General features: G+C 42.0%; 1 protein-coding gene across 6 annotated transcripts in view; it reads left to right on the top strand.

Annotated features, from left to right (window-relative positions):
- Positions 1-23708, top strand: part of ap3b2 (adaptor related protein complex 3 beta 2 subunit) — a 49929-nt gene that overhangs the window by 25043 nt on the left and 1178 nt on the right. For 2 of the 6 annotated variants that reach the window (XM_023955640.1, XM_023955637.1), the window contains exons 10-27: positions 2097-2151; positions 2239-2310; positions 2400-2462; positions 8821-8953; positions 9029-9138; positions 10755-10931; positions 13015-13201; positions 13301-13431; positions 16141-16179; positions 16746-16860; positions 18056-18224; positions 18560-18722; positions 18805-18892; positions 19189-19298; positions 19378-19606; positions 19749-19833; positions 21018-21115; positions 23435-23573. In XM_023955640.1, the coding sequence (XP_023811408.1) occupies positions 2097-2151; positions 2239-2310; positions 2400-2462; positions 8821-8953; positions 9029-9138; positions 10755-10931; positions 13015-13201; positions 13301-13431; positions 16141-16179; positions 16746-16860; positions 18056-18224; positions 18560-18722; positions 18805-18892; positions 19189-19298; positions 19378-19606; positions 19749-19833; positions 21018-21115; positions 23435-23573 (2163 nt within the window). The remainder of the gene's footprint in view (positions 1-2096; positions 2152-2238; positions 2311-2399; positions 2463-8820; positions 8954-9028; positions 9139-10754; positions 10932-13014; positions 13202-13300; positions 13432-16140; positions 16180-16745; positions 16861-18055; positions 18225-18559; positions 18723-18804; positions 18893-19188; positions 19299-19377; positions 19607-19748; positions 19834-21017; positions 21116-23434; positions 23574-23708) is intronic. The other 4 variants (XM_023955643.1, XM_023955639.1, XM_023955642.1 and 1 more) reach the window with 2 other exon arrangements.

Genomic DNA, 23708 nt, shown 5'->3' with positions numbered 1-23708 from the left:
AGAAGTACAAGAACAACAGAGAAATGTAATCTTTTGGGCTTTAAAGCAAGAGAGGAAATGAAATGAGAAGCAGTGTGAAGGAAGATTCATGTGAGAGGAGAAAGCAGGGAGGGGTGACAGCGCTGGGGGGTCTGGAGGCTACAAATTTACCCGACTGTCACTTTTATTGAACGAGCTTTGGGTGGCGGCGCTGTGTGTGCTGTAATGTTATCATCATTCAGCAGCGACCTGTGGTTTATTACAGAAACACGGAATTACTCAATGAATTCTGTGTTCTAACAAAATACATGTTCACCGCTTTCATTTATCCGTTGTGCTATCTTAGATGACCCCACCCTTACATTGACGTGTTCTCCCTACCATGACAAAGGTGGATAAAGGTGGAAAGATTTCATGTAATCCATGGACACCAGTGAAGATCACAAATCCTTGAAGAAAAAAGGTTCAGAGCACTGTCTAGTGGGTCTAGATGACCCAACTCCCAATGTTAAAGTGCCTAGGATAGCACAAGGGTTACAAAAAGCTGAAAAATAGTTTTAAAATCAAAGCTGATTACAAAGGATGAAGTCAGTGGTCACATGAAAAACTTTGTTTCTAGAAAGTCTGATTTTCAGCAATACAGTATGGTTTTTTCGCCATGTTGGCAGGATCACCAAACCCCTTAAGCAGAAAAATCAATATTTGTTGGAAATTGCCCAGTGAGGTTATTGTACAGCTGGGAAGTGTTGGTGACACATCAATCTCAATAGCGCCCCCTGATTGTGTACAATTTTTAGGTTAAATATGAAATGAAATGGCTTTAAATGTAGAATTTAAAGACCCAATCTGATGAACATTGTGTTTTTCAGTGTTATTAACATGTTGTTGTGGCATTTTTCTGATGATGGAGGACATATACTGTATATATATGAAAAAAAGGCATAAATAGTATTTGGAATGTAGAAAGTATACTGGGCTGTCACAAGCTCCATGCTCCGCTCCATTCTGATGGATCCACTTGTAGACAAATAGATCCATGAACGTCTTTGTTTTCCTCGTCTGAGCTGGAGTTTGGCTCAACTGTCTGGCTGGATAGCTCTGTTGCTCGCCATTTTTGTCGCACCGGAAATGTTAGGCTGTGAGTGTGAGGGGCTGTAAGCTAGCGGAAGAGAGTGTAAACAGAAAACTCTCAGCAATGTGGATGGTGAGATTGGTGGGGTTGCTCCACACCAACAGTCCCGGCCTCAACTCAAATTGTGGCAGTAATGAAATCCTGCCGCTTTGCAGAAACTATGTCCTAGAAAATAACACTTTTTTTTCATTTTGACCACTGGAACGCTTTTGCAATAGGTCCAGATGTCTAGATGATCGGAGTTGGACTATGATACAGGAGGAACTTCAAACAAGCACCTAGTGGCTACCTGAAGAACTGCAATAGGCTTCATATACATTTATGTTTTTTTTAAGGAACACACAATAAAAAAAAAAACACAAAATGTAAATTTTAGCAAAAATATGATTCAACACCACATCAGCAATTTTGTTACATTAGTCGTGTAATTTTTCTTCTAGCTGGAGTTTTATGAGAGGCTTCTAACAAAAGAGCTCCATCACCTGATGTTTTAAGGAGACGGACTCTTCCTTCCTTTTCCCTTGCATGCGTCTGTTCAAATCCCGTTCCATTGGTTTGTCGTTCCTCTCAGAGCTCTTTTATGCAATTTCACTTCCTACTGAGCGATCCCATGATGCAGCACTGATCTACACAGCAATCAGGAAAATACTCATATGGTGATAGGAGCAGAAGGTTCAAAAAAGACTTCATCAACTTTTTATGATCGCTGCGCTTACGCTCCATCAATCCCACAATTCATGTTGCTTATTGATGTACAATGTTCTTTGCTTTCTGAGATATCTGGAATTTGAGCTATACAATTTTTGAGTGAAGGCAAAGTAAAAAAAAAGAAATCCTTGAACCCTCCACTGCTTACTTTTTCAGTCAAAAGTTCTGTAATTCCAGTCCTTTTTCTTTCAAACCGATCGAGAATGTCATATGCTGCAGAAAAGGTTCCCTAACCCTGATGCAGTTGTCTAACACGTGTCCATGTCTCTTGCTTCAGTGAAGTCCAGTACGTTGTCCTTCAGAATGTGGCCACGATGACCATTAAAAGACGGGTGAGATGAACCTACAGACTCTTTCCTCCTGTGTGTGTTTGCATCACTGTGGTTCACGCTGAACGTGTGACCTTCATGTCTGTTTAGGGCATGTTTGAGCCATACCTGAAGAGCTTCTACATCCGCTCCACAGATCCAACGCAGATCAAAATCTTGAAGGTCCTTTTATTTTTCTCTCGCTGTCCTTTTTTTTTTTTTTTAAGTTTGCCAACTTCTAGAAGACTGATGTTTTTTTATGTCTATTGCAGCTGGAAGTTCTCACAAATTTGGCAAATGAGACAAATATTTCAACTATTCTCAGAGAATTTCAGGTATGGTAAGAAGACACTGTCTGCACATTATCAACAATAACTTTTGTCCTGCTTTATTCATTTTCATTTTCTAAACCCGTTTCTATCACTTACGGGGTCACGGGGCTGCCGGAGCCTATCCCAGCCACTGCAAAGGCGGGGCACACCCTGAACAGGTCGCCAGTCTGACGCACGGCCACAATCACACACCCGTACACACCTTACAATCACACACCCGTACGCACCTTACAATCACACACCCGTACACACCTCACAATCACACACCCGTACACACCTTACAATCACACACCCGTACGCACCTTACAATCACACACCCGTACACACCTTACAATCACACACCCGTACGCACCTTACAATCACACACCCGTACGCACCTTACAATCACACACCCGTACACACCTCACAATCACACACCCGTACACACCTTACAATCACACACCCGTACGCACCTTACAATCACACACCCGTACACGCCTTACAATCACATACCCATACACACCTTACAATCACACACCCATACACACCTTACAATCACACACCCATACACGCCTTACAATCACACACCTTACAATCACACACCCGTACACACCTTACAATCACAAACCCGTACACGCCTTACAATCACACACCCGTACACACCTTACAATCACACACCCGTACACACCTCACAATCACACACCCGTACACACCTCACAATCACACACCCGTACACACCTTACAATCACACACCCGTACACACCTCACAATCACACACCCGTACACACCTTACAATCAAACACCCATACACACCTTACAATCACACACCCATACACACCTTACAATCACACACCCATACACACCTTACAATCACACACCCGTACGCACCTTACAATCACACACCCGTACACGCCTTACAATCACATACCCATACACACCTTACAATCACACACCCATACACACCTTACAATCACACACCCGTACGCACCTCCTTCTTCCGGTTCCGGGGTTAAGGCAGGACGCGTGGTCGCGGCTCTCTGCGGATACTATCTTCAAATTACTTAAGAAGTTGATTTTCTCCAAAAAGAGAGCTGACCATGCCCCCGAAGAAACCCCAGGAATATGAAGAGCTCAAAAAATCTCTTGACATTATTCAAGAAACGCTGAAAAGTTTTATGGATCAAGTGTCGGCTAAGCTAACACCGCTCTGGGATATGATGGAAGAGTTCCGAAGATTTCGGGCTCAAAACGAGCAGGGAGAAAACCGGGTCGAGATTCTGGAGAAAAGACTGGACGATGTGGAACAGCAAGTAAGGATGAATAATGTCATTCTCACTGGAGTACCAATCAAGCCTCGAGCGAAGCTGAATTCAGCAGGAGCTAGCACTGCTAATGCTAGCGCTAGCGTAGCTAGCAGTGCTAATACGGAGATCGACGCGTCGCTGGAGCAGCAAATACATTCATTTCTCACATCTAAAGGGATTTCCCTGGATCTCAATACCATCGAGACCTGCCACCTGCTCCCCAGGAGAAAGGAGACGGATAAACCAGCGATCCTCATCAGGTTTGTGAATCACAAACACAAGCTAGCTCTGATGAATCAACGCAAAAACCTGAAAGGTTCGGCTGCTTATCTGAACGACCATCTGACAAGAAGGAATGCTGAAATCTCAAAACATGCACGGCTTCTCAGGAAGCGTAAGCAGATTGAGAACACTTGGGTTAAAGGCTGCAGGATTTATGTCAAACCGCTCGGTCCAGAGGACCGCACCAAGGTTATGGTTGTGAACACCATGAAGGACTTTGAGAAGTGTTTGATCACGGTCGTCTGAATCAACGTGGAGTAATAAATCAAAGAGCCAAATAATTTCAAGAAATATGACACCTGGAATCTTCACTTTCTCCATAAGTCTGACGTCACCTGAATAACAGCAGAGAGTTCTGACCTGCAGACAATTTGACCTCAACTTTCACCGCAGCTGATATCAGCTGAAGAAGGATATGGACCTGAATCTAATGTCTGCAGACATAACATGGAAGAGAACTATTAACTGTTTTGAACCCAGAAGATCAGCTGTTATCAGTAAAAGAAGAAATACCAACCTTGGACAATCGACAGATTGTGGACCCTTTTAAATTTTTTTCCTTACAGCATTACCTTATTATAAAAAAAAAAAAAAAAAAGAAAAACAAAATTTTTAAAAAGTAAAACAAATGATTAATCACTTATTGAAAATTGTTAAATTGATTGACTTTTGATGATATTACTTCACTAGCTCCTAAAATTGATAAAATGATTCAAAAATCTTTCCTAATGTAGCATAATTTTGCACATGTTTTTAACTTTTGATACTTGATGAAATTTTGCTATGAAAACTCCTGAAACAGTGTTGTGTCTATTTTACTGGTATAGTATTATGTTTTAAAGCATATGAATGACTTTTAAAAGTAACATAATTTGCATATATTTCAGATGCTGCATTTGCCATGTTGATTTCTAAAGTTATTTTTGACGTAGTACTTAAGTAATTTCATCTTTGGCACGTGCTTTATTGATACCTTATGATTATTAATTCTGTCTGATAAAACCTAGGAACCGGATATTGATAAATCATGTAATAAAATGGTTATAGTATAACGGGGTGGGATTATATAAGTTCGCTTCTTTCCACTCCCTTTCAAGCAATTTTTATTAATTATGTCTAATTATCCTAAGTTTGATTAGTTACTGTATGAATGTATAACTGATGATTATATTGCTTTTGTGTGTATTACTCCTATTTGATTGCTTGAAATAAACCATTTCAAATCAAAAAAAAAAAAAAAATCAAAAAAAACCTTACAATCACACACCCGTACACGCCTTACAATCACATACCCATACACACCTTACAATCACACACCCATACACACCTTACAATCACACACCCATACACACCTTACAATCACACACCCGTACACACCTTACAATCACACACCCGTACACGCCTTACAATCACACACCCGTACACGCCTTACAATCACACACCCGTACACACCTCGCAATCACACACCCGTACACACCTCACAATCACACACCCGTACACACCTTACAATCACACACCCGTACACACCTCACAATCACACACCCGTACACACCTTACAATCACACACCCATACACACCTTACAATCACACACCCATACACACCTTACAATCACACACCCATACACACCTTACAATCACACACCCGTACGCACCTTACAATCAAACACCCGTACGCACCTTACAATCACACACCCATTCACACCTTACTACCACACACCCAGACACACCTTACTACCACACACCCGTAAAGCCTTACAATCACACACCCGTACACGCCTTACAATCACACACCCGTACACGCCATACAATCACACACCCATACACACCTTACAATCACACACTCATACACGCCTTACAATCACACACCCGTACACGCCTTACAATCACACACCCATACACACCTTACAATCACACACCCATACACACCTTACAATCACACACCCGTACACACCTCACAATCACACACCCGCACGCACCTTACAGTCACACACCCGTACACGCCTCACAATCACACACCCGTACACACCTTACAATCACACACCCATACACACCTTACAATCACACACCCATACACACCTTACAATCACACACCCATACACATCTCACAATCACACACCCGTACACGCCTTACAATCACACACCCGTACACACCTTACAATCACACACCCGTACACACCTTACAATCACACACCCGTACACACCTTACAATCAAACACCCGTACACACCTTACAATCACACACCCGTACACACCTCACAATCACACACCCGTACACACCTTACAATCACACACCCGTACGCACCTTACAATCAAACACCCGTACGCACCTTACAATCACACACCCGTACACGCCTTACAATCACACACCCATTCACACCTTACTACCACACACCCAGACACACCTTACAATCACACACCCGTAAAGCCTTACAATCACACACCCGTACACGCCTTACAATCACACACCCGTACACGCCATACAATCACACACCCATACACACCTTACAATCACACACCCATACACACCTTACAATCACACACCCGTACACGCCTTACAATCACACACCCGTACACGCCTTACAATCACATACCCATACACACCTTACAATCACACACCCATACACACCTTACAATCACACACCCGTACACACCTTACAATCACACAACCGTACACACCTTACAATCACACACCCATACACACCTCACAATCACACACCCGTACGCACCTTACAATCACACACCCATACACACCTAACAATCACACACCCGTACACACCTCACAATCACATACCCATACACACCTCACAATCACACACCCGTACACACCTTACAATCACACACCCATACATACCTCACAATCACAGACCCGTACGCACCTTACAATCACACACCAATACACACCTCACAATCTCACACATCCATACACACCTCACAATCACATACCCGTACGCATCTTACAATCACACACCCATACACACCTTACAATCACACACCCGTACACACCTCACAATCACACACCCACACGCACCTTACAATCACACACCCATACACATCTCACAATCACACACCCGTACACGCCTTACAATCACACACCCGTACACACCTTACAATCACACACCCTTACACGCCTTACAATCACACACCCGTACACGCCTTACAATCACATACCCATACACACCTTACAATCACACACTCATACACACCTTACAATCACACACCCGTACACACCTTACAATCACACACCCATACACACCTCACAATCACACACCCGTACGCACCTTACAATCACACACCCATACACACCTAACAATCACACACCTGTACACACCTCACAATCACATACCCATACACACCTCACAATCACACACCCGTACACACCTTACAATCACACACCCATACACACCTCACAATCACAGACCCGTACGCACCTTACAATCACACACCCGTACACACCTCACAATCACATACCCGTACACACCTTACAATCACACACCCATACACACCTCACAATCTCACACACCCATACACACCTCACAATCACATACCCGTACGCATCTTACAATCACATACCCGTACGCACCTCACAATCACACACCCGTACACACCTTACAATCACACACCCGTACACACCTCACAATCACATACCCATACACACCTTAGTGTAACCCATGAACATGAAAGCATGTTTTTGGGTGGTGGGAAGAAGCCAGAGTCTCTGGAGAGGACCCACGCATGAACGGGGAGAACATGCAAACCCCACACAGATTGGTGTTCTGTTTCAGGGGGCCTTCTTGGTGTGAGGCAAGAGCGCTGACCAAATGCAGCCTGGGCTGCTTTAATGTAGACAAAGTCAAGATTCCTGGTTTCCTTTCAGCCTTTTGGTTGCATGTTTGCAACAATTAGAAGCAACAGCAGATTGATTGATTGGAAAATCACTAATTTCAACGCACAAAATGGACAAACCTGTTCACTCCCTTTCATAGTCCCTAAATGCACCATCACCAGCCTGTCAAGCTCTCTGTTGTCATGACAACTTCTCTTTTTTATCATCAGAAAGTCCTAAGCTAAAGTTTTATTCTATTTGCATTTTAAAGAAGCTTTTATCTAAACTTAATAACAGATGATTGTTTTGACAATTGAAGGTAGTTAGGTTTATGTAATAATGTTTCCTTCTTTCAGCAGAAGTAATGCATGGATAAAAACTCTTTCCTAGCAGCAGAGGTCACAAGAAAAGGCTGGCGAACATTTCAATTTGAATTTTGATTGAAAATAAATTTGAAAAACTGTCTGACGCACAATATATAAATGAGGCTACAAAGTTGCAGCAGCAAAAGCTTTTATTTGTTTAGGGAGAAAGATGAACCACAATGAAGGAAACGTTCTGGAAATTGGACCAAGATAACATTATGGAATAAATCTCCATAGTAACTTTATTCAGTCTAATTTAATCTGCTTTTATGCAGCTAAGTTTGGGCTAAATTTATCTTTTATGCATTTAAACTCCCAACCCAGGCAGCACAAACTAAATATTTATTGAAACTGAACATGGTCTCAAGGATTTTGGTTTTATTCAACCAAGTCAGAAGCTCCTGACTTTCTCAACTATCTGTGTAACACCTCTAAGTTTATCACGGTATATAAAAAAACTGATGGTTGAGTTTCCAGTCCTGCCTCCTGTTACAGTGTGTTAAAGTTAATGACAGAGAAACGAGCCACAAAGCTCTCTGTAGATCTAAAATGTAGTTACAAGCAATTTAGGATGTGAACCAGGATTAAATCCCATTTTCTTCCTGGCAGACCTACATTAAAAGTATGGATAAGGATTTTGTGGCTGCAACAATCCAAGCCATCGGCCGCTGCGCTACCAACATCGGTGAAGTGAGGGACACCTGTCTGAACGGCCTGGTGCAGCTGCTGTCCAACCGTGACGGTGAGAAGGTTCACCTGCTGTTCAGAACGACATGAGGACTTCTAGAGGTTTCAACTTTTCTGTCCCGCTGTTCAGAGCTGGTGGTGGCTGAGTCTGTGGTTGTTATCAAGAAACTCCTGCAAATGCAACCAGAGAAGCACAGCGACATCATAAAGCATATGGCCAAACTGACAGACAACATTCAGGTGAGAGATGAGCTGCTGACAAAATCATGTTGAATTCATGTTTTACAGAAAAAAGTTACACTTACATCAATTCAAGCTAAAGTTTGCAGTGAAACCTCCGTTAAAGTCCCGCTCCAATCATCTTTTGATCTATTGTAAAAGCGTTTGTAGTGGTCTTTTAATTAGGATCATGCCGTTTTTTGGTAAATTTTTATAAAAGTGTTTTTTTTCTAAGACATAGTTTTTGCAGAGCGGCAGTAGTTCATTAGAAATTCACATCTGAGTTGAGGGCAGGACTGATGGTGTGGAGCAACCCCAACCCCAATTCCCATCCATCTGTTTACATGCTCTCCAAAGACGTGGATGCATCAAAATGGAGTGGAGCAGGGAGCTTGCGGCCCACCCATTGTATTTTCTACCTAACCAATACGTTTTTTTTAAAACAGCAGTATTCTTCTGCTCCTAATTCACAACCATTTTGATAAAGGAATACTGAGAAATGCAATTTTAAGCCTAAATTTTCTTTATTTATGTCCTCCATTATGAGAAAAATGCCATAAGACCATGTTAAAAACACCAAAAATACCCTTTTCTCAGAATGGGTCTTTAAGAAAGTTATTCCCTTTCTTATATATATATTTCTTCTTATATTCAGAGCAGGTTTTTAAAATGACCTTTCTCTGTTCTTGAGTTTGCTGCTTTCCTGCATCTATCCTGTGTCCTCTTCAGCTGCCTAACAAAATTCCAGCTGACATTTATGACATTTCTTGTCATCAAATAATTATATTTTAGCTCAATTCAATTAAAATAAATGCAGTTCAGTTTCTCTAGAAAGCGCAATGTCCCCAACATTGGTCAAAGAATGCAAGACGTAAAATATAATTCTGTTCAGACTGTCTTCAATGTGTTCTGCATGTAGTCAGAATAACTATTCTTTTTATACGGAAAAAGGAGAAAAGATGCAGCAGAACCAGATAACAATTAGACAAACACAAAACCATAAACACTGAAGGACAAATGACATTTTTTTCCAGGATGGGAAAGATCAGAAAGCAAAAGTGTTGAGCTGAAGGTGAGGAAGGCAGTCCCAGCAGGCTTAGCTTGTAGCAGCGTGTAGCTCTGGATCTCCGGGTCCAGATTTTTCCAGGAACTTTATGAAAAGGAAACAACTGAAGTGAAGGACCTGCAGGCTGAAGAGTCAGTTTTCCAGCAGACTTAGGATGGAATGATCTGTTTGGAAAACTCCCAAGCTTAACCCTTGTGCTATCCTAGGCACTTTAACATTGGGAGTTGGGTCATCTAGACCCACTAGACAGTGCTCTGAACCTTTTTTCTTCAATGATTTGTGATCTTCACTGGTGTCCATGGATTACATGAAATCTTTCCACCTTTATCCACCTTTGCTATGGTAGGGAAAACATGTCAATGTAAGGGTGGGGTCATCTAAGATAGCACAAGAGTTAAAGCAGCACAATGATTTGCCATCTTGTTGATAATGTTTTGTGTTTCTGTGGAAAATGCATGACTCTGGGTCCTTGGAGAATCCTGTTAATAATTTATGTTGATGGAAGTTTTCTCGAAGTTAGTTGTATTGAGCTAGATGCATGCAAACCATTCCACTCGCTCTGTGTTGAAAGGTCCCGATGGCGCGGGCCAGCATCCTGTGGCTGATAGGAGAATACTGTGAACACGTGCCCAAGATTGCTCCAGACGTCCTGAGGAAGATGGCCAAGTCCTTCACCAACGAGGAGGACATCGTCAAGCTGCAGATCATCAATTTGGCTGCCAAGCTGTACCTGACCAACTCCAAACAGGCATGAAGACTCCTCCGTCTTTGTGTAGAAGTTGAGTTTGTTTAGGAAATACCCTACTTCCTGCTCCAACTATAAGAAATCAGTTGCCATTTTCTGGTCCAAGTCGGCCGGAGTCAACATTTCTATGGCAACCACTCTCACCAATCAGGAGTGAGCTTGCTGGAAGTCCACAACCCTGACACTTGAAAGCAGGCCTCATGAAATCTATCAATCAAATGTTTCATCCACATACTTTTATTTAAGCATCTGATTGGCCAGTTTAGAACTTGAATAACTTGAACTCCTGAAAAAAATACAATATAGTATAAAATTAAATATAAATAAATATAATTAGGAGTAGCAATACAATATTAATAAAAGGTATCAGAGTAGGAATGGTTTTTCTGACAAATAGAATGACTGAGTAACAGCTGTTTATTTCTCTATAGAAGTCTATGGGATTTAGGCTTCTTGGAGCCAGCAGGTACTTTCTATTTGCAATGCGAGGGGGATGGGTTACTCCGTCCGGTTCTTATATTCAGTTAGTTGATGTGTTCAAATTCGCCTTCCCAGGCGCGTTGGCCGGGTAGGCCGGATGTTAACGGCTGTGTACTTGGACGAGTCTAGCCTTTGAATAATTCCAGCCGTTACATCGGCGAATGTCCTGTCGCCTAGTAACCGTGAGTCCCGATACAGAGAGGAGTAGTGAACAAGTCACAGAGCTAAGAACTCTTGCTTATGTGATCCAACTTTTAACCTTGGAGGTGTAATTTTAAAAAGGTGTAATTATCTTCAACTCCGATTCCCGCTTCACATTCCACCCATTGTTATCAGAAAATCTCCGGGTTCGGCCGCAATGCATCTTGGGACATGGACAGCATAGAAATATACACCAGACGTTGGCTGTAGTCGTTGGCTGCATTTGAAGGAGTTGTTGAATCTGAACAGCACTTGTCGCAACGCTGTGACAATAAGCAGCCTACAAATGCAGCCCAGGAAGAACGCAGCCCTTAAATTTGAACACGGCCAATGTAAACTCCCCAGTCATTTTAATTTTTGATTTGTTCTGGCATTATAAAAGACGCCTTGGTAGGTCCTTAAGAGGTCTTAGTTTGTCCATGTTGGTAAACATGAAAACACGTGTTTATGGCTGCATCTGTATTTACTCACTTCTCCCTGTTTAGTGTCCTCTATCTGCCGTGTTGACGGTGTCCAAAGCTACAATTCCAAAATCCAGTGTTTTTGGAAATTTCCTAGAAGTCTCATGAAAAAGATGTTTTTGGCCTCATCACTTCATGAAGCGCCTGTGTATCTCTCATTTACAATGCATGGAAGACATGGATGATGTAAAGAGATCGGAATTAGTTATTTAAAAAAACTCTCCAAAAACATTGGTAACGCCAGCTCCATGTCTGGGTTTCTGGGATCATTCAGAGACTCTCCCAGTATAGTGAGGTTCACCGTCTACTGCAGGAGCTGGGTCTGAACGGCGCCCGCTTTCACCGCTACTTCCGTCTCTGTGACCCAGTTGGATGACTTGCTGTCATCAAAGGAGGGGAAAAATAAAAAAACAAGAATAAAACTACTGTAGATGGACCTTATGGATATCGTGTTGATGCAAATGTACGATGCTCAAATCGCGCCGCAGGACCTCATATTGCGCCTGTGCGTTGAAACTGGACACCCACGTCGCGCAAATCATGTTCGGTGAGCATAAGAAGGAAATTCAGACACAGCCTATGTAGAAGCTATTTTTTCTGGCTAATGGAGAGTCCTATTGCTACCAGGATGAAGGACTCAGCAAATTATCACAGTTTCCCCAATTCTGATAATACACGGCCCTCCGTGAACTTTCAAAAAAGTTCCACACTTAGCATAGCAACCAAAAGCTACACAATTGATTTTAATAAACATTTTGTCTTAAACACATCAACCAGCCTATTTCAAAGTCTTCTGCTCTTAAACTGCCTTAATTTGAGCATACTAACCATTGTTTTCGTGGGTTCACTGGTTTCAGGTTAAATTTCCCCAATAATTAAAAGAAACAAACAAATCAGCTGGATAGGATTTCTGTTTACTCACCATGTGAGTCCTTCTTCTGCAGACTAAGCTCTTGACTCAGTATGTCCTCAACCTGGCCAAGTATGACCAGAACTATGACATCCGTGACCGCGCACGCTTCATTCGTCAGCTCATTGTTCCCACCGAGAAGAGTGGTGCTCTCAGCAAGTACGCAAAGAAACTGTTCCTCGCCCTCAAACCTGCTCCGGTCCTCGAGTCTCCATTTAAAGGTAAAGACGCTCAGAGACTCTAATTTATGCTTCCTTCCGTGTATTTAAGTCACAGATTCCGGTTTCTGTCAGTCATTCTTGTGGGGTTTTTTTTTCCAGATCGAGACCACTTCCAGCTGGGTTCACTGTCCCACCTGCTTAATGCCAAAGCCGGGGGCTACCAGGAGTTGCCTGACTGGCCCGAAGCCGCCCCTGACCCCTCCGTGCGCAACGTGGAGGTGAAGGAGTCTGTGCGTGCAGTGGGAACAGTAACATACAGAGACACAGGGGCCCTCTGGGGTCTACAGGGGCCCCAAAAGATGGAGGGGAGCGAGGGTTGCTCCTTTCGCAGAGCAGTGCTTCAGAGGGGGTTGAAGAGGGTCGCCAGAGTTACCTCAAACTCCAATATAACACTGATTTTCTCCCACTCATCATTCATTCATCTTCTGCTCGTTAGCATGGCGACCTCATCGGGATCGTCTCGCCACACGGATGCTGCCTAACACCCATAGAGGAGGAATGAAGTGTTTTCCCAAACCTAACTAAAGCTCAAAAGAAAAAGAAAAAAATCAAAATCTGTCTTTGGAGATTTTATGTGGAGTTCAGCGCTTCCCATGATCCTCTCTGCTACACTGGCTTCGGTTGGGCAGCAGCCTCCTCGCCCCGCCCACATCCCTCCTCACCGCTGTGTGAGCCACCAGCACATGCTCTGCAGAAGGGAGCTGGCTTATTTCAAGTCTGCAGGGACACCACTGCAAAAGTTCACACCAAATCTGTTTCATTTGGATTCTTTTTCCCAAAATGTGCTCAATTCAAGTTTATAAGGGAGTAAAATGATCTGCAAAGCTCTCCTCTTCTCCAGCCCCTTCGCTTCATGTGCTTCTGGTGCAACAGTTTGATCTCAGAGAAACCAGGACATCAAGGCTTAGGTGTCACGTAGCGATGACCCTAAGGCTTGATTTTGTTGCATGATGTTGTTCATAACTCCTCATTTAATCAGCTGTGATGCAGATTTCAAGATGAGGCCACAGGTGCAGTCCATGGAGACACTGTTTCTGTTCTGCTTGTAGAGATTTGTCACTTTGATAGGAACAAAAAAAAGTTTATCTGTACTTTTGAATAGTTTAACATGATCTTATGCAGACATGCAGCTGTGAGGTAGTTTTTGTTTTACTTAAAACATACATTTCTTTTAACTCTGGTTAAACAATCATGGTAATTTTATACTGGTTTCTAAAATACAAAAAAAGTTATAAAAGAAAGTTTTAATGACTCGATTTTGGCTCATTTTAAGTTTCATTTTTAAAGAAACTCAACAAAACAAAACCCTTAAATTCAAAAGAGCCAATGGTTCATTTAAAGAACATAGAAAACATGTTTTTTTTAAAACAAGGGGAAAACAAAAACTTTTTGTCTAATTTGTACGTTTCTGAAGTGCAATTAATAATTATGAATTAATCAGCTAGTAAAAAATCTGGCAATTATTTAAATGTAGGCTTTATTACCTGGAACTAATGAAATAAATTAGTTTTTGTTTTGTTTATTAGTAACAAAATTCACCCTTTTTTTTCCTGGTAACAAAGATTTTTCACAATAATTCAAATAAATTGTCAAACTAAAGTTGACAAAAATGGGTGTGGTGATGCTTCATACGTGAAGCCTCAAAGCAGCAAACCACTCTGAAGCAGCGCTTAAAATGACCACCAGCCAGGAGAGCCATTCATCAGCAGCACTCACCCGCTGTCTCCCCCTCTGCACACCGCACGCAGCCGGAGGAGGTCGTGACCTCCAGCGAGGGGCGGATCAGCCTGCTTGGAGACTGGCGAGAGGTGCTCCTCCCTGTGGTGTGGAGTGCAGTGGAGTCTCCAGGACTCTTTTTCTTCTCTCATTTTAATTCCTGCCTTTCACCGCTATGATTGGATACGATGGTCTAATCTAATCTAATCCTTACCCTCAAATCTATTCCTTGTTAAATAAAAATAGGTTTAAAAATGGACAAATATTACGATTAAAACCTGATCTGGGAACTCAAAGCTACAGGGTGTTTCCCTTTTCCCCCTTCCTGCACTCTTGTGAAATTTGTGACACAACTGTCACAAATCCAGTGTGGTTCTGTGTTTTTCCTCTTCCTCATCTTCATCATTTAAGCATGATTTGATTGGAGGAAAAACACTCATACTAATTGCATCTATGTCTGTTTTCTTGCCGTGTTATCAAGCAGGAATAAGAAAGGTTCTTTGGTTGCAGTGTATCTGCAGTTTTGAACTCAGGTTGTGTCCAAATTCCTTCACTACTTAGCGTGCTATAAAGGGCGGTCGCCATTTTTTTCAGCGTGCAAAAATAAATCCAGTGCCCAAGAAATTACCCAGAAGTCTCTGCGACAAACCAGTGTGCATCATTGCTCACTAGACTGATGAATATAGACCACGATCCATTGCGTTTTAACAATTTTTCATGTAAAAGAAATGCATTTTAAACCTTTTTTTATTATAAATCATCCAGTTTTCATCATCAGAAGACGGTGTATTCATGAATAGTCTTCTTAAAATGATCATATTAATTAGGTTTATACTTCAGGAAATCTGTGATGTCATATTTGCCATTAAATAAATGTAGTGATCATGGTGTCGGAATTGCTTTTAAAATTTAGGGCACTTGATAGCCCCGCACTTTATAGTTTTTAAGTAGTTAGGCAGTGGAGAGGGAATTGGGACACAGTCTGTTATATTGGAGTTCTAATTATGGCCGTTTTGGAGCTAATTTTTTAATCTGGAGGGTTTTTTTCTTTTGTCTCTGTAATCCAGACTGTTCTCACACGTTGTGATGTGTTGCCCTTTAACCTTTCCTCTGTCTGATTTTTACTGCTCTCCTGACTTTTCTCTAAAGAAAAAAACTGTTCTTCTTTTTCTCACCCCCCCTCATCTCCATTCCAACCTTTTTTTCTTTTCTACGTCCGCCAGGTTTTTGCGCTGCTTGAAAGAGTCACAACACTAACGAGTGTGAGTCAGTTAGCGGCAAAGAGCCAAACATCCTTGAGCCCCAACCCACACAGCCGCTGAGAACCCAAATGCTTCATGACACCCCCCTTTTGCCTGACCTACTAGTTGCTGTTCTGTGCTTAGCTGAGCCAAAGCCCCCCCCCCCCCAAGAGTCAGCACCCTCTTTCCCCCGCCATTAAAGAAGTGATTGTTTCAGCAGGGCCTCCTCTCAAACTACCTCGGCGTGGGTCTAAACTGGGTTTGGGACACTTCCACGCTCACCTTGTAGGAGAAATCACTTCTCTTAATGGAAAAACTCCCTGTTTGTTTTTTTAAAAGCTGCAACTGGACATGAAGGCAACACCTGGTGCTCAAAAAAAAAAAAAGGCTGCCATGCAACTGTTCCTGTATGAGCTGTCAGATCTGCAGCAGCAGCAGCGTCTGGCTTCATTTGGCTGCATCAGGCATAAGCACTCATGGCCATGCTACTGTAATCTGCCCCACAATAAATGCTTCGTGCTCGGGAGGGGGGCCCCGCCAGGCTCGGCTTCCACCGCTAACACCAGGAACTCTGCTTTGACCCCCAGGTGCCCGAATGGACCAAATGCAGCAGCCGGGAGAAGAGGAAGGAGAAGAAAGTGGAGAAGCCCTTCTACTCGGACTCTGAAGGCGAATCCGGGGCCACAGAGTCAGCTGACAGCGGTAACTTTAGGCCAACTCCTACTTCTAGAAACACGTTTTTATGTGCGATCAATGACGGTTTTTTACTCCAAATGTTTTAATAGTTTTCATATTTTCATCCGGACTCCAATTTAAACAAAAAAAAAACTTTTTAAAAACTTTTTCTGCTATGAATCCATTCTGAATAAACGAGTCTTCACAAAAGTTTTTTAAGGTAAGGTGAGTAACATAATTTTTGAAAAAAATATTCCTCATCAGATTTTCAAACATTCTTAAGACTTTTTTATTTTTATTTTTTTGTAAAGAAACCCCCTACAATATCAATCCAATGTAATTCTAGTGTTTGAATGGAATAATAAATTGTAAAATTAACATTCAAGTTTGAATAAATGGAAACAGAAATGAACAGGTTACACTACACATGCATACAATGTTGATCAGTCTTATATAAGTTTTGAATCCAATTTGTTTTTTAACTAATTTTATAGAATCTATCCTAAATAATAAGCGTCATAACGAAAGTTTGTATTTGTTTTAGCTATTTTTATTGTAATTTATGACCAATAAAGAATATTTTTCAACTTGCCCAACAACTAGAAAGAAATTTAAAAATGAAATGATGGACTAGAATTTATAGAAATCTCCCAAAAGCCTTAAAAAACACACACAGTGATTTTTTTAGTTTATACTCTTCCATAAAAAAAATATGAGTGACTGTTATTGTCCTTCCCATTTGGCGAAACAGATAAACAATCAATAAATGAGCATTAACCTCTGAAGACCTGAACTAATATTTGAGCAAACATCAACAAGTCACAGAGCTCCAGTTAAGCAGAATTAACTACTGTGGTAATAAATCCCAGAATGTGATGTCCAAGCATGTGGTTGCCAGGTTCTAAGAGGTTAAAGAATGTTTATTTATCCTTTCTCTTTTTATTTTGCATGTATTTCAGTGTTGTAATGTAAGATAAGGACATTTTTTTATCTCTAAGTTCTGACCATAAATTAACCCAATACTTCACTTCCATCATTGCAGTGATCTGGTTCTTGAAATGCTTTCTGCTTGCAGTGCAGGAATTCTGATCTTTATGTTTCTCATCAAAAATATTTACACTCCTGGAAGAAATCAGCTATGGTATTTATTTTAGAGACCTACAAGTCTGTGGAGGTTTGTGCTCAGCACTGACCCCCACTCACTGCCACCTTCCCTCCTCAGAGTCGGACTCCGCCAGCGGCTCAGAGAGCGGCAGCGAGGACAGCCGGTCCGGTTCTGAGAGCGATGAAAGCAAGGAGGCCTCAGAGTCTGAGGAAGAGGAGGAGGAGGACTTGAAGACGAAGAAAAATAAGGAGAAACCGCTAAAAAAGCCAGTCCAAGAAAGTGAAAGGTATATTGTACTGTCTAATAGCTCTCACCAACGGGAAGGGGAGGCGGGCTTCCTCTGCACCAACGACCCACAATTTCGAATGAACTCCTGCCGCTCTGCGGAAACTGTGTTCTAGAAAACGACCCAGGTTTCTTGATTTTGACTATAACAGCATAATCATAATTAAAAGACCTCTGGCGACGCTAAAAGTGATTTTCCTTTAACACCCAGAGCCACTCTGCTGTGTAAATCAGTCTGTAACACTGATTCTGTTTAGTTTACAGAGACGGTTTTACAGGAGAATCTTGTACATGAGGTTCAAATCAGAGAAAAATGTCAACCTTTTCCATTTCCAGCGAACAGAGCAGCGAGGAAGAAGTCAGGAAGCCCGAGAGGAAGAGCAAACAGAGCAAGAGCGACTCGGAGTCAGAATCCGAGTCGGAAAGCGAGTCTGAGAGCAGCGAGTCCGAGTCGGAAGACTCTGAAGACTCTGAGCCGGAGCTGAAGAAGAAGAAAAAGGTAGTGAGTGGAGGTGGAGGTTCCTTCTCAGTGATGACGTGGAGGCCGTCCAGTTTGTGAGTGTTGATTGGATCTCCTTCAGGGGGCTCCATCCAAACCTGCTTTCAAAGCGACCAAGAAGGACAACAAGAAGGAGAAGAAAGAAATGTCTTTGCTTGATCTGGACGACTGTAAGTCTAAAGAAAAAGTAGAAAGTTCAATGGAGACTTAAAACTAGCTTTTTTTTTTTAGCACCAGCCAAAGTGTCAACTCTAAAACATAAAAGTTCCCCCTATGATGCTTTGAAATAAAGAAATACCAACTTCCTGTTATTTCGTCACTACAAATCTGGTGACAATGTTCATTTTAACTCTTACGTTTGAAGACTTTTTCTCCAAAGACTTCAGACTTGAACTTAATGCAAACTCTTCCCACTTACTTGCAACAGAAGACTTGTGATCATCTGGGCTGGTTTCTGTCCCCTCAGTTGAACCGGCTCCATCTCCTCAAGTCACCCCCGTCAACTCCTTCCTGTCCAACAGCCTGGTGACCGACCTGGAGGGGCTGTCCCTGTCTGACTCTGCTCTCATGCCGGCCGTACGCGCTTCAGTCGCACATTCCAAGATTCCAAAATAAAAAAGCAGACGTCTGACTCGCCGGGTCTATTTTCCTGCAGACCATCGCCCCGTCCAGCGCGCTCAAGAGCTACGAGCTGCTGCACCGCATCACGGGGGAGGGCCTGTCGGTGGAGTACTGCTTCAGCCGGCAGCCCTTCATCACCGACGCCAACATGGTGGCGGTGCAGGTGCACTTCACCAACAACTCCACCTCCGACACCAAGAGCCTGCACATGGAGGACGTGAAGCTTCAGTCGGGGATGAGGGTCAAAGAGTTCCCAGAGATCGGTGCGTGGGATGTGCTGAAGATCAAATGCTGGAAACATATGAGATGAATTTCAGCGTTTATTTCTCCGTGTTATGAAAATACTTCTATGTCTTAACTTTTATGTCACATCTTTACTTGTTTTGTGTGTTTCTTTGTTGACAGAGTTGCTGCCAGCTGGCGAGACGGCCACGGCGGTGATGGGCATCGATTTTTGTGACTCGACACAAACTGCAAACTTCCAGCTGTGGTGAGACCCCAAAAAGCAGACGTAAAACGGAGCGTGGAACAGACATGGAGAAGACGATTCGTCAAAAAACACCATAAAAATTGACGTTAATTCACTTTAACCCTTTGAATGTGGCACAGAATCATGATTCTATAATAAATCAAAAACACTCATGTAAAGGTCACCAAGGGATGAACGGTGGTGTAGTGGTTAGCACTCTGGCCTCACATCAGTGGTTTGAATCCTGCAGTTTGCATGTTTTCCTCATGCATGTGTGGCTTGTCTCTGGTTTGCTCTCACAGTTCAAGAACATGCTTCATAGGTTCATTTGTATTGCCCGTAGGTGTACATGTGTGTGTGTGAGAGTGTGGCCCTTTAACATACCTGTCCAGGGTGTATCCCGCCGGGATAGGCTCCAGCAACCTGGAACCCCTAAAAGGAATTCAGTGGGTTTGGAAGATGGAAGGATGGGTAGTCACCTACATGTGGTGAACTACACTCTCTACATTTTTGGTTGCAGTTGGCTGCACGGTGGCACAGTGGTTAACGCTCCCTGCCTCACAGCAAGAAGCCCAGAACACCAATGGGGGATCTTTCTGTGTGGAGTTTACATGTTCTCACCGTGCATGTGTGGGTTTTCTCCAGGGAGTCCAGCTTCCTCCCACCGTCCAAAAACATGCTTAATAGGTTAATTGGTTAATCTAAATTGTCCCTAGGTGGGAATGTGAGTGCGTGATTGTGGACACTCTACCCTACGACAGACTGGCGACCTGTCCAGGGCGTCCCCTGCCTTCGCCCACAAGTGGTCAGGATAGGCTCAGGCAGCCCCGTGACCCCGAAAGGGAATAAACGGAAGAAGATGAAAAAAAAAAATGAAAGAGGTTGCAGTTCATAAAGATAAAGCCTCATCCTAAAATATAGACCACGCAAAAAATCATTTCATGTTTAACGACGAATGGGAAACACATCCAGTAGATCATTCTTCCTCTCTCCCTGTTTTGTCGCAAATTCCTTCAAACCCTTTAAGCCTCTCCGTCATCGCTTTAAGCAAAAACGAGTTTTAGCTGGAGCGGTCCGCTGTGTTAGGTAGGTTATATTTGGAGTCAATACAGTCACTATTTGCAGTTTAACTATTAAGTCAAACGAAGGAATATATAGTAAAGCTGAAATGTCTTTTTTTTCCCCCTTTAAATCTTGTTTTGCAGCACTCACACCAGGAAGTTCTTTGTGTCGATACAGCCGCCTGTTGGGGAGCTGATGAGGCCTTTCTTCATGACGGAAAACGAGTTCAAAAAAGAGCAAGGTGAGGAAGAAAAATGTGTTTTTATTCTTTAAAAAAAAGTTTATTTCTAACTGATTTCTATCAGGGGTTTATCCAAATAAACACCTCGTGTGTCAGAAGATTCAGTCGTCTATTGTAACATCTGTTCGACACAAGAGGCCTCAGCTCTCATCTGTTTGCTGGACAGGACAAATTTAAATAAATACAAAGAAATTAATCAAAAAATGACCTACTGATGTTCGATAGAGCGGGTTAGAGCATCTGCAGCTTCCCATCATGTTTCTGCTGTCCTTTTCCATCTCTGATCTTGTGACCTTCACATGCTGACTGTCTCCCATCCCTGCCTCTTTCCTACTGTTCTCTGTAGAGAAGCTTTCACAGATTGTAGGTAAGTCGGCTTTGACAACATCACCCCTGCTTCACAGCCTCACCCTGACCCCCCAGCCCCCACCGCTCATTTGCCTCCACCTCCTCGGCGTCCTGCTTTCATTAGCGACCTGCTTTTCCAGCTGCAGACAGCCCCGCCCACTGCTGCAGCAGGACTCACCGTTCGTCCCCTGAACCCACTTCACTGTCCGCCGTGTGTCACGGGGAATCCACCAATGAGCACAGCCTCTGTAGGGCGCCAAGAATATTTCAATTTCTTGATCCAGATCTGATCTAAGAAGAATGGATTTAGCTTGTAAAAATGTATAGAAATGCATTTTTACCTCGCCATTTAAAAAAAACTTAGGTTCAGATTCTTACTTTTTGTTTTGTTATTTGCTGTTGCCCTTTTATTTTTTCCCAGATCTCTTTCAGACAGGCTGCTGTGGGGAAAACAATTATAATAAATGTTGAAGTTTGCCGCAAATTTGATATCATGCATATTTTAGATAAAATGGGTTCCTTGAATAACTATGATTAGATGGTATTCCACTAAAAAAAAGCTTTTAGTCCACAAGTTTTAGCTTATCTAAGACCCTTCCATAGTAAATATATGAAACGGCGTGCTGATGATCACATGAGGATGAATGGATCAGTGGATTTCATCTTCTACTCTAATAAAACAAAGTTCCATCATTTCTTTGCTGCCACCTAGTGTCTGTAAAAGGCGGTGCTTCTATTTTGTCTACTGCCTTGAGAAAGATGGCAGGATTCATGCTGACTTTTTAAGGATTATTGATATAATGTATTTTTAAAAGTTTAGCGATTTTATAGCAGTATTGTCACATACTTACATACTAAATGTAACTCAAAACTATTAAAGTTATTTTTCATTATTATAATTGTAAATTGCTAGTTTTTGGACATCTAATTTTTGTCCTGAAATTTTAGGAATGAAATCTATAATAGCCATAAAACATGAAACAATTTGGGAAAAATATATGTGGATGTAAATGATTTATTGAAAGCATCTGAATCCATGTAGCTTAGATAAATAGCAGGCTGAGCAGCTTCTAAAAAAGCCTCTCATGCCTTTGAACATTGCTTTTATTTTTAGAAGATATATTATATTTACCACAGCACAAGTTAAATAATGCGATGAACAAGGATAAATAATTTAAAATATATATATTAAACATAATAAATAAACAAAAATTTTTATTGAACAGTTATATTTAAGTAAAAAGAAATAAAATATTTATTATAAGAGAAATTGTAAGCACAAGCAGAACTCTGATGTGATCTCTTCAGAGAAAGAACAAATATTTGCTTCCATCATTAGATTTTTATATTAGATTTTAACAGTAATTATTGAAAATACTTCTATACTTCTCTACTTTTACGTTTGGCTACTGGATAAACAAATACAGGTTTTGTTTTATTAAACGAACAGAGAAATTCCAATTAGAAAAATAATCAAATTTGCAAATAAATGTTCCAACATTCTCTTAAACTGTCTGCAATACCTCAGATTTATAGCCGAGTTCTTAAAATTTTACCTAGAACCATGATGATGTATTTAAATCAATTACTCTTGCGTCCAGCTATAAAAAAATACAGTTTTAAATGAAATGTGAATGAATTTATTTGAATTGGTTTAAATTGGGTCAGTTTGAACTCTATTATTGGACCTCCTAGAAGCGGTCTTCAGTGGAGGCTGTTCAGTTTTACGTTGCCAGTTTGGACGTCAAATCCCCTCAAATGTTTGGGAAAGTAAAGCTGCTTTTGCTGAGTTTTGTGCCGTGTGGGTGGAGGGGAGGACTGTAACAGAGCACTGTTCTGCAGTTTGCTGCTCTCTCTGAAGAACGCCGCTATCCTCTCCACGCTGATCAATTCTAGGGGTAAAATAAAAAAAAAGGAAAAGAAAACGACAGAGAACATCCTGGTGACTGAGCCTCGCTCCCCTCTCTGCAGGTCAGCTGATGGGCATGAACGAGATCACAGAGAAGCTAATACTGGATGTGAAGTGTCGGAACGAGCACGCCATCGTGCAGAAGGTCACCACCGCCGCCAACCTCAGCAGAGTGCCCTGCGGCTCCGACAAAGAATGCAGGTGAGTGTTTGAGCCGACCTTTGATGCAGATTTTTTAGGAATTGTAGTTACAATGCAGAATAATTTCCATCTTTCGAGTCAGGAAGTTTTGCTCCAACTGTGCTCCTTTGACACTAGATCTTAAATGCTGGATGG

Source organism: Oryzias latipes, chromosome 6 (assembly GCF_002234675.1).
Source record: "Oryzias latipes chromosome 6, ASM223467v1".
Lineage (NCBI taxonomy): Eukaryota > Metazoa > Chordata > Actinopteri > Beloniformes > Adrianichthyidae > Oryzias > Oryzias latipes.
The sequence above is the reverse complement of the archived record's forward strand: the minus strand, read 5'-3'. Positions and strand labels throughout refer to the sequence as shown.